The sequence below is a fragment of the Peromyscus eremicus genome, chromosome 9 (genome assembly GCF_949786415.1).
Source record: "Peromyscus eremicus chromosome 9, PerEre_H2_v1, whole genome shotgun sequence".
NCBI lineage: Eukaryota > Metazoa > Chordata > Mammalia > Rodentia > Cricetidae > Peromyscus > Peromyscus eremicus.
In genome coordinates this window covers 76,026,379-76,038,822 of record NC_081425.1, presented here as the reverse complement: position 1 = coordinate 76,038,822, position 12,444 = coordinate 76,026,379, and the positions used below count along the sequence as shown (strand labels likewise).

Sequence of the window (12,444 nt, the reverse complement as noted above, 5' to 3'; positions counted from 1 at the left end):
GCCTTCACTACATACGGTAATCCAGGCTGGCTTGAACTAATTCCTTCTGCTTCAGTTTTCCAAATGATGGTGTACAGACAGAACAGCACAACACTCCCAAGAAATTACTATTATCTAGACCACCAGGCTGTGACTATCAGATTCATACAGAAAGTGACAGGTGGAAAACAAGAAGCCACCTGTGAAACAGGAACTGAAAGTCCAGACACAAGCCCAGTCCTTCTCCAGCACTGCAATCTCTTACCAGCTTACCCCTTCGAAAACAATTATGGGCACATAAACAAAGATTTCTGCTCCTTCCACATCCAGCAAAAGCGTGAGCTTTCCAAATTCATCAACCACCAAGCCACCATGGATTGAGCACCTAACAGATTTCACATACCACATTATGCTCCCAGGTCACAGTGTGAAGATCTAACATTAATACCAATTAACAGCACTGTGACAAATTCACATCCAAGACAAGCAACCTTTTATTCTAACTATCCAATTAAAACCTCCATCATCAAGTTGGTGTATTTTCAAGTAATGTTTTAATGACATTTTAAATATCATTTTAAAAGCCCACATAATTGGCTATAGTGCTCCATAAGTATCTAATTTACAAATAATTAATGTGAACATTATCCTAAATTTATACTTATTTCATTCTCAGATTTTATAACTTCATTCTTTCCGAACCACATTTCTTTATATTGCAAAAAAAAAAAAAAAGAAGTCATTTATCAAAACTTTTGAGAGTCTATTGACAAAAGGAGCAGCGTTGAAGAAAAACTGTGGATCATTGCTCTCAACCAAACCATTCTACCTAACAAATTCAAATGCTTTGCAAAAAAAGTAACAGCATGGCTTACACATTTTTCATGCAAGTAAATACAAATAGTCTCAAAAGCAAGCTTTTGGCTCATGGACAAATGTTTTGAAAACAATCTAAGCATTATCTACAAATATTTCCCATCCTTAATTATAAGGCTAAGTAGAACATCTTGACCAAAAATAACTGACAAGTTGGCTGAAATTACTGTAATGTAGCATGCACACGGATCAGTTTTGCGCACTAGCGGAGGAGAAAGGTGAACACCAACCCGGCTATAAACCCTGCCACCTACATTGGTGACCTGCCTACATGGTACAACAGTGGCTCAAAGGGTGGGAGTAACCAACCACTACCTGACTGGATGCAAGGCCCACTCCAAGAGATGAAACCCAGGCCTGACACTGCTCAGGGAGTCGAGTACCTGAGACTAGACAGGCATGAACCTAGAGGAAAACCATATGCTATTCTTCTGCTAAAGGACTACAGCAATAAAATGACTCCTAACCACACTCTGCTCTACCCATAGATCACTGTCTTGCTCAGCCATCATCAGAGAAGCTCCCACCTGCAGTAGACGAGAACAGACACACAACTGGACAATGCCCAGAGATTAGGACCTGGGAACACCCAGTCCTAAATGGGATGTCTCGAGCAAATCCCGCCCCTCAGGGCCAAGGGAATTCTGGGGAAGAGAAGGTAGACAAAGCTAGTGGGGATGGAGGACGCCAAGGAAACAAGGTCTTCTAGACACCACAGGACTGACACATACAAGAACTCACAGAGACAGTGGCGGGGTGAACAGCGTCTACACAAGTTCAAGTCAGATGGGGGGGTCTCACTACTGAGAGGAGAAGTAGCCTAGAAACTATCTCCAACTGGCAACTGCTTGCAAAGGAAAAATTTTCTCCACAGTCTCTCACTGGGTATACAAACCACACTGAAAGGCAGGCCCCAAGTAGATGGCCAACTCAAAAGGAACTCAACTCAAAAGGAACTCAGTGGTGTTTGGGGAGATGTTTTTGTCTCATGAGCTTTGTCTGGGCATCTCCTTTTTTTTTTTTTTTTTTTTAACCTACTGGTTGTTTTAGTCTGTGTTCTACTGCTGTGAAGAAACACCATGATCAAAGCAACTCTTGTGAAGAAAGCATTAAATTGGGGCTTGCTTACAGTTCCAGAGGGTTAGTTCATTATTATCGTGCTGGGGAGCTTGGCAGCATGCAGGCAGGTGCCAGAGCAATAGCTGAGAGCTACATCCTGGTCCACAGGCAAAGAGGAAGACTGGCCTGGGGTGGGCTTTTGGCCTGGGGTGGGCTTTTGAAACCTCAAAGCCCACCCCAGTGATAAACTTCCTCCAACAAGGCCACACCTCCTAATCCCCGGTGACTAAGCATTCAAATACATGAGCCTATGGGGGCCATTCTTATTCAAATCTCCACACTGATCTTTTGTGTGTGTATTATAGTTTCTGATTTTGTGTTTTTATGGTTTTCTGCGTGTGCTTGTGTCTCTGCACATGTGTGTGCTTCTCAAGCTTTTTGTTTTGTCTTGTTTTTTCCTTTGTGTTTGCTTTGTTTCATTCTGATTTGTTTAGTTTTTATTTGCCTTGTTTGTTTTCTACAGAAAGAGAGAAAGAGGTATGTGGTTAGATGGGTGGAGAGATGGGGAGGATATGGAGGGAGATGAAACAGGAGAGACTGTGATCAGAATAAATTGTATGAAAAAAATCTATTTTTCACTAAAAAAATTTTGTAAACTTAAAAAGGTCAGTTAATTTTGGGTTGCCTATTTTCAGTTTAATAAAATGCTAGGTGAGAAAAATAATGTAACTATACATATATTTCATATATATAATTATACATATACCTCTTATGAATATATCAAATCCTAATAAGGTGCTAGAAGAATGTGGTTATACACATATTTTATACATGATATATACATATACATCTTATGAATAAGTATATCAAACAGCAAATAAAAGCATCCTGAAAAAAAGAACAAGACATAAGCCAGTGGGAGGAAACTGTCCAGCTATGAATTATGAAGACCACAATGGCAGGATTATGAAGACCACCTGTGTGTTAATATCCTTATGTAACACTCATGCATACAGTAAGAATATTACTGCTCAATCTAACTATAGTTTATTGCTATCATTAATACACTGTACTACTTTATTAGTGGGTATAACCTAATTTTTTCAGTTTGTTTTTAAGCTAAAAACAAACTATGTTCTAACATTTTTCAGTTTTTAAAATAAAAATTAAATACATAAAAATTAAATATAAATAAAGTAAATTCTTCTTTTTTTTTTTTTTCAAGACAGGGTTTCTCTTTGTGTAGTACTAGCTGTCCTGGAACTCATTCTGTAGACCAGGCTACCCTTGAACTCACAGAGATCTGTTTGCCTCTGCCTTCCCCTCCCGAGTGCTGGGATTCAAGGCGTGCACCACCACCACTTGGACAAAAGTAGAATAAACTCCTTAAGGTCAAAGAGCACAACTATGAAGACACAAAAGATCAGTGGTCTCTTGGAGTGGGGCACAAATGTTTCAGGCCAGTGAGAAAGCTGTGTGGTCTATAACGATTGATTCAGTTCTTGACACATTTGTTCAAACCCACAGAATACGCAACATGTAGAATGAATCCTAATGTAACTTGTGGACTTTGGGTGAATATCATGTGTCAGCAGGCAGGGGTGTGACTTAGGGATCGATCATTTGCCTAGCTTATCCAAGGGTCAGATCCCCAAAACCTCCAGAGAAAAGAAATACGTTGCCGGGCAGTAGTGGTGCACACCTTTAATCTCAGCACTCAGGAGGAAGAGGCAGGAAGATCTCTGTGAGTTCGAGGCCAGCCTGATCTTCAAAATGAGTGCTAGGAAAGGCGCAAAGCTACACAGAGAAACCCTGTCTCAAAAAAACAAAAAAAAAAAAAAATAAAATAAATAAGAAATACGTCACTACAGACTGACTTACTGCTAACAAGTGATGCACCAATCTGGTGGGAAAGGGGATAAAGGAGAGATCTCTGTGCTTTCCTCATCTTTTTGCTATGAAACTAAAAGCAATCTTCCAAAGAAGAAATGTCTTTTAAAAACAAACAAAAACACCACTATTGGAGGACACAGACAATACTTTAACAAATGGGAAAACATCATATTCTAGGATAGGAGGATTCACTCTTAAGATGTCAGCTGTCCCTAAGATACATAAATTGAACATCAGCAGAATTTAGATAGAGTTGGGGAAGGGGAGAAACTGCATCGGCTAATTTTAAATGGCATATGAAAACAAAATAAGCATGCATTTCTGAAAACAAAAATATGCAAAGGCATAAACCTTTCATATATATTAGAAACTCTACAAATTGAACCAGTGGTACTGACATACAGACAAACAAGTGAGGCATGGCTCAGAAATAGAGCTCCATACATGTCAGAGTTTTATGTAAACCACAACACCTCAAATCCTGAACAAAACTCCATTATTTCAGTTGTGCTGGGGCATCAAAGTAGCCACCTGGATCATACATTCCTCATACCATTCACCATGGCAAATTCCAAACAGATTTTAATCTCAAACATAAAATATTTAAGATTTCATATTTCTATGTCTTCATAACATATATAATTTATAAATATGTTTATAACATATCATTTTAAAATATATTTACTCTTAAATGGAAAATAGAAACAATTCTAGAAGAAACTCACCCACACAAACACAATCTACTGATCTCTAGGATCAAAGGCAATTCAATAAAGAAAGGATAATCTTTTTAACAAAAGATGCTGGAAAACTGACCATCCACATGCAAAAATGTAGAACACACTGACTCTTATACGGTCCATACGTGGTGGATTGCCTGTAATCCCAGTATAGGCTGACAGAGGTGGAGGCAAAAGGATCAGAAGTTCAAGGTCATCCTTGGCTACATAGTAAGTCTGAGACCAGCCTGGGCTGCATAACACCCTGTGTCTCCAAAGAAACCAAAAGTTGGTGACCTGGGATTGGTAACTCATTTTAAAATATAGTATCAAAAGTATAATCCATTAAAAATATTGTTAGGTTCAACTCCACTGCTTAAAAAAATATCTGTATGCCAGGCAGTGGTGCACACCTTTAATCCCAGCACTTGGGAGGCAGAGCCAGGTGGATCTCTGTGAGTTCAAGACCAGCCTGGTCTACAGAGCGAGCTACAGGACAGGCATCAAAACAACACGGAGAAACCCTGTCTCAAAAAAAAAAACAAAACAAAAAAAAAATGTGCTTGGAAGAAAAAAAAAACTATTAAAAGAACAGAGAAAAAGCCACAAACTGAAAGAAAGTATCTAACAAAACATGTATCTGATAAAATGTCTCAATCTAAACATATAACAACCCAATTTAAAAAGTGGGTCAAGTATTTGGACAGCACACCAAATAACAGATAGCCAGTCAGCATCTGAAAGGATGTTCATGACCCTAGGAAGGACACATGGATCACCCAGCGAAGGAGAAATAGATGAGATCTTCATTAGCAAACTAGGGGTAAGGGGGGTTAATGGAGGGCAAGGGATGGGGGATGAGAACATAGGGGAACGGGAGGTTCGAGCTGGAACAGGGACAGTGTGGGAGAACAAGGAGAGAGATACCATGATAAATGAAGATATCATGGGACTAGGGAGAAACAGAGTACTAGGGAAGTTCCCAGGAATCCACAAGGATGACCCCACCATAGACTACTGGCAATAGTCGAGAGGGTGCCTGAACTGGCCTACTCTGGTGATTAGATGGCTGAATACCCTAACTGTCATAAGAGCCCTCATTCAGTGACTGATGGAAGCAGATGCAGAGATCCACGGCCAGGTGCCAGGCTGAGCTCCAGGAGTCCAATCAATGAGAGAGAGGAAGGATTCTATGAGCAAGGGACATCAAGACCATGATGGGAAAAAGTAAAGAGCCAAACTAGTGGAAATGTATGAACTGTGGACCAATAGCTGAGGAGCCCCCATGGTACTGGACTAGGCCCTCTGGACAGGCGAGACAGCTGTTTAGCTTAAACTGTTTAGGGGGCCCCCAGGCAGTGGGATCGGAACCCATCCCTAGTGCATGAGCCGGCTTTTTGGAGCCTAGAACCTAGGGTGGGACACCTTGCATAGCCTTGGTGCAGGGAGGAGGGGCTTGGACTTGCCTCAACTCAATGTACCAGGCTCTGCGGACTCCCCATGGGAGACCTTGCCTTAGAGGAGATGGGAATGGGGGGTGAGTTTGGGGAAAAGGCTGGGGGCAAGAGGAGGGAGGAGAGGGGAATCTGTGGTTGGTATGTAAAATGAATAGAAAAATCTTTTAATAAAAAAAATGTTCACAATGAGATGTCACTACACATAATAAGGACACAGAGAAACCAGAACTCTCTCATTACAAAACCTGGGATGGCAGTTTGGCTGTTTCATACAAATTTAACACTGCAATCCCCAAGTCTTACTCTTATGTATTTATAAACAAAGGGGGGAACACATATCTATACCAAAAATCTATACATCGATGTTTATAGCAGCCTTATTCATAGTTACCAAAACTCAGAAGGAACTAGTATGCTCAGCAGGTGAATGAGTGAACAGGCGAACATCCATACCAAAGAATACTATTCAGTTATAAAAAGGAATGAACCATCAAACCATGAGGACATGTAGTCTTATATATTGCATAAGTAAAAGAAGCCAGTATGTAAAAGCTGCATGCTGTGTGGTTCATCATGTGATACTGTACAGAGGGAAAAGTCACAGGAACAATAAAAGTATCAGTTACGAAGGGGAACAGAATTTTGGAGCAATGAAACTATTGTGCAGAACACTGCAATTGTCTAAACATTTGCACACAGCACAGAGTGAATATCTATGTTTATTTAGTTAATATTGGTTCACTAAATATAACAGTGTCACATTTACAGCAAGTTGTTATTAGGAAAACCATGTGCGGAGAAGAAAGATATGGAAACTCTCTACACTGTGAGTTTAATTTCTTATAGCTTTAAACAGTGTATCAACTGAAAACCTCAAAATGGCTGAATTTCTTTGTAACAATGGCATAAGGAAGACCACTGTTCAACTTAAAGCCCAAAGTCAAAAAACAAGATAAATTTGACCACACAATCTTTAGAAGACCACAGTGGCGAATTTCAAAAGAAATTCTGGAATTCTGCTTCCTTTACATAAGAGAAATGGCCTAGAAATCAAGTTTAAAACACAACAGAAGGCCGGTCAGAAAATATTAAGCAATATTTCAATTCTATGATGATCATTGCGCAAACACAAAGTGTATGACAAAGGAAAAGGCTGCTTGCTGAGCACTGGATATTTCAGACTAATGGTTTTAGCCCATAAAAACAGAATGACAAATTGAAAAAGCCTATTTCTTTTTCATGGCAATTTACAAAGTACAGCCACGTTATCTGGCATCATCACTCAATATTTAAATATCATTATTGGAGAATGTCATGCAACACTGTATTCCACAAGTCTTTTTATTATGTTCAAAGCGAAAAATGAAGGAACTGCTTCCCTGATTTCTACTTCTTGACTTCCTTTCCTCCATTTCTTCTTCCCCTCGGTGGTTTTGGCCTCAATGTCCCCTCGATGGCCTGTGTCTGCAATGCCTCACTGTCCTGTCAGGGGCTGCAGCTCTTGCAGCTGCCTGAGACTGTTAGAGGAGAGCCATCGTTGTAAATGGTTCTCCTTCCTTGTCTACTGCAGATGGTGACCAGCCTGGATCTGGGTAGTACGAATGGGCAGGATGAAGAAGAAGTCAAGCATTTGGTAGTTTTGCTGACCGTTACTGAATTAACTGTTGCTAAGCCCAGCTATTTTCTCATGGTGAGCATCAAGAAGAACACCACTCCTTTACTTCCCTACTTGTTACAATGGCCACTAAGCAGTTTCTACACGTGCTAAAACTGGTCAGGTTCTGTGTTGGTTCAGCAGGACAATAAGCCCAAACCCAAAGTCACGTTGGAGACTTAATTAGGGCTGGATACTCAGTGGTAAAAACTTGCCAAAGCAAGTGCCCTGGGTTCAATCTCTACACACTAGTAAGGGGGCAAGAAAACAAAGGAAAAAGATTTTATTCACCTACTGTGACATACAGAAAGGGCCCAACTCCACTACAGTCTTGATTCTTTGTAACAATCAATAGCCAGGTGCACATGGTGCAGACACAAGCAATCGTTGTGTCTGCCAAAATTCTTCCAAAGGGCTCTCACAGCCTCTTCTGTGGTCCAGGGAGGCAGGGGTAACAAGCAAGTGTTAGGAGTGACTCAAAATGTCCAGAAAATAAAAATTTTAAAAAGCAGCTTTTATCAAGGGTCTCTGACAACAACCTCTTAACAGAAGAGCCTGGAAGGTGCCTTAGCCGAGGTCTGAAATAAGGAGCCTCAAAAAGGGAGACATACATAGGAGTAACATTATATGGACCCAACAGGTTATATTTAGGAATATATACGTGTATATGAATATGCATATGCATGTGATAACAATTAGTACACAGAGAGAAAGAGAGATCATGAATTTAAAGGTGATCAGGGAAGGATGTATGGTAGGAGGAATGGGAAGGGAGATATGTTGTAATTAAATTATAATCTCAAAAATAAACAACTGAAAAAAAAAAGGTGGGTGCATGGGCCTGAATGCAGCGGCACGTATTAGCACAGCTAGTCTAAAGTGAGCTCGTCCGCTGTGGATATGGGCCTGGGTACCTGAGTGTGAGGGTCATGAAAACTGCGCCAATAACAAAAGGTTTCTGAAAGCCAACAACAACAAGTAATTCAAAACCAAGCACCTAGCCAACCCAGGTGCTTCCGGGAGGACCTACCACCTCACGGCAGCCTCAGTGCAGAACACACGCTCTCCACTGAGACTGCCAGAACACCGGGAGATATCAAAGCATGCTGCCTGAACTGCCCGGGGGTACACTCAAGACCACGCTACAGCCAGCCTTCTTCATGTGTCACACGCACTCCACAAAACTCCTCTCGCCACACTTATTTCCAACTCCACGTCTGTCACACATTTCCCCACTTCCCTCTTCACCAGGCATTTGCTCTTAGAGATGTATCACATCTGCTACTCTCTTCAGGAAGCCCACTCAGTAACTACCTACCCTCTACCTAGACGTGACCTGTCCCTTCCCTAGGCATCTATCAACCCTTTGGCATACACGCTTCTAGTGTTATACTTATCACATCATATCTTCTACAACTACTCCACGAGAAAATACGAAGTTTCTCAAGAACAGAAGCCACGGCCTACTCGGCATCCCCAGTGTCTAACAAACGTCTGGCATGTAGCAGGAACACGGTAAGCAAATGACATGTGGAATTTGCGTTCTCTAAGTCAGCACTGGGAATGCACCACTCCCACAAAAGGACATCAACAATCTCCTCAGCCCAGTGCTTTGGGTGACCGGCTCCTCAGCATCCACAGCCTCTCCTGAGCTAGGACCCGACTGATGGAAAACTCTGGGCCATGAGGTGTCCAGTGTGGACCCATTCTGAAGTCTAGTGTCAGACTTGGATTCATACTTTAAGGAATGGCAATCTTAGTGCCCCCTATCCCTTAAGCAATCTTTTTCTTCACCCCTCTTTCTGGGTTCAAAACTGTTGTCAGCTGTCTACTGGGGGATGAATAACAGCAAAACTGGTAGTTTCCTGAGAACAGCAGCATTGTCTTCTGTTTTAGCTTTCTGTTGAACTGCATTTGACCCCTCTGGAATTCCTTTTTCACAAGGTCATCTTTCAGGATACAGCTCAGGACACTGTAAGACTCTCTTTATATTCAATGTCCAGAACTAGAAAGTCTATAGAGACAAAGTATAAGGGGGGCCTGTTAGGGGTGGGACACAGGGAGATGGGAGACAATGAGCCAGGGTTCTTTCTAAAGTGAGAAAAACTGAAATTGACCATGGTGATGGTTATATATATCAGTAAATATACTAAAACCACTAAACTGTAGACTTGAACAGTCTATGAATTATATCTCAATAAACTATTTCCTAAAAAGAAAAAGGTCATCTTTCACCTATTAACTGGCCTTAGGGCTTGTCCTAGCTAGTTTTATGTTAACTTAACACAAGGTAGGGTTATCTGAAGGAAGGGAAACTCGGTTGAGAAAATGACTTCATAAGATCTGGCCCAGGTAAGCTTGGATCCCAGGCTGGAAGGTTCCGTGCCAGGGAACTGAGTCATCCTCACAAAACTCCCATCACAGACTCTTCGGCACTGACTGAGCAGGCCCATCCACTAACTAGAAAAATCAGGCTAGCGTGAGGAGACGAGGTACTTTTAAAATCCTAAGGGAAACAGCAAAGCTGAGTATCTCCCTGCAACCACCTACCACCTGGAACGGGGGGGGGGGGGGGGGGGGGGGGTGAGGGGGGGGTCCTGGGGTGCATACACTAATATGTGTGTGTGTGTGTGTGTGTGTGTGTGTGTGTGTGTGTGTGTGTGTGTGTGTCCTGAGAGGCATTCAATGATACTGGGTGTGTGTGTGTGTCCTGAAATGCATACACTGACACCTAGATGGGTGTGTGTGTGTGTGTGTGTCCCCTGAGATGCATACACTGACACCTAAATGGGTGTGTGTGTGTGTGTCCCCTGAGATGCATACACTGACACCTAGATGGGTGTGTGTGTGTTCTGAGATGCACACACTGACACCTGGATGGGTGTGTGTACGTGTATGTGTCCCGAGATGCATACACTAACACCCAGTGTGTCCTGAGATGCACACACTGACACCCAGGTGTGTGCGTGCGTGTGTGTGTGTGTGTGTGTGTGTGTGTGTGTGTGTGTCCCCTGAGATGCACACACTGACTGACACCCACCTCTAGAGTGGTGTGCTTCAGAGGTGGGGCTTTGAGGAAAGATTCGATCATGATAGTGGGTCCATTATGGATGAAATTAATAGCCTCATAAAAGAAACCTCAGATATCCAGGTTCCTCTGCTCTGAGAGGACATGGGGAGAACACAGCCTTCTAAGAGGTGCAGACCCTCATCTGACATCAAATCAGCCAGTAATCTGACACTGGACTTCCAGCCTCCAAAACTGTGAAAAGTAAAATTCTGCTTTCTATACCACCTGGCCTGTGGATTTTGTTACAGCGGCCCAGACAGAATAAGACATCTAGTACATACTCGTTGCACTAACAAACCAAAAAGCAACTGTATGATCATTGGGTCCCATTAAGAAAATCCTCCAAACAGAGCATGTATTCCTGTGTTTATTGCCAATGAAAAAAATGTTAGACTCTTGAGATGATAAACCAGTGATGTGTATGAAACCTATGCCTATAAATAGGTTAAAACTCCAAAATATCTCCAACGACTGTGGTTCTCAAAAGTGAGCTCACCAATGAGCAAGTGAGTGTCCCCTGTACTTACAAGAGAACATGGGCGACGATGGCATTCACGTCGAACAAGGTGTCCGTGGGGAACTCCCTGAGCAGTATGTTGCCTCTAGAAAGGGTTTGAAGAACACGTTACTGAAGTACCTCCTCACACTCCAATTTGCTTAGGTATCTAATATTAAGTTCTCGGATGTGAGAGCCTGTGTCTTGTCTGTGTACCTCATATACTCTCAGACTGCTGGTACATAATATTCTCAAGTATATACTAAGGATACACTCACGTATGTTCATCTTGAAAAGTTTAGGACCTATACTTGGCAAAATAATAGTAGTAATAACAATAATAATAATAGGAAACAAATATAAATCGAAAAGATACATCCTAATAATATCTCCATCACATGCAGATTTCCAGATTGGCTTGGGAAGGAAACAAGGATGTGAGAGAAGAGTTTCCTGAGCAAACAGGCTCTCTCTACTTCCTAGGCCACCTCTGCAGGATAAGATGGCAGACTCAGCCGTAGGGGAACCAATACCCAGATCCCAGGGGATGGATCCTTCACGAGGAAAGGGTCAATGGATGGATCCCTCACGAGGAAAGGGTTCCCAACATGGAGCTCGCAGAGTCACACAGAACCATCAGTAGTCTGCTGTGCCTCCCGCCTGACATTCTAGTAGGAATTCACAGAAGACTCTCAGGGAATGCTGGATTACTCTCCAGTTTTTGTAAAGAAGAAAATTAAAGCGCAGAATGGTTTAACGACAAATCTATTCCTAGGATTTCTACTAAACTTCCTAAGTCCCCACTAAAGACCACGTTACTCTGGCTCAGTGATGTGCTATGTGCTCTTAAATAGTCTAAAATGATCGCTCTGCATTAGTATGTCACACTGCCAGGAGAGCTTACCTGAATAAATACGCTTTCATCAAACCCTCTTCTTTCCCACAGTACCTTGACGCTTCTTCCTGGACACAGTTAACCTGTAAAAGATTATATTCGGGGTTTAAGGTATGCGTCGCAGGGTCAAGTTTCACGGTTAGGAAAACAAGGAGATGAAACATTACCACCTGTCTCCAGGCTAAAGTTTGCCTCTCGCTTTTCCTGACTCAGTGCTTTCACTGCTCACACAGGTGCTCGAGGAAACCACAGAAAGGAACCGTACCGTTCTCTGCTACTCAAAATGACACTTAATTTTCCACAAGTTTACATTTAACTCAATTCTGCAAAGCAATCAGGAGGTAAG

At 42.0% G+C, this 12,444-nt stretch overlaps 1 protein-coding gene across 3 annotated transcripts in view; it reads right to left on the bottom strand.

Annotated features, from left to right (window-relative positions):
* The window catches only part of Txndc16 (thioredoxin domain containing 16), an 80,261-nt gene that overhangs the window by 57,032 nt on the left and 10,785 nt on the right, over positions 1–12,444 (bottom strand). For all 3 annotated transcript variants that reach the window (XM_059273782.1, XM_059273781.1, XM_059273780.1), the window contains 2 exons: positions 12,108–12,181; positions 11,235–11,309 (listed from right to left, as the gene is read on the bottom strand). In XM_059273782.1, coding sequence (XP_059129765.1) covers positions 11,235–11,309; positions 12,108–12,181 — 149 coding nt within the window. The remainder of the gene's footprint in view (positions 1–11,234; positions 11,310–12,107; positions 12,182–12,444) is intronic.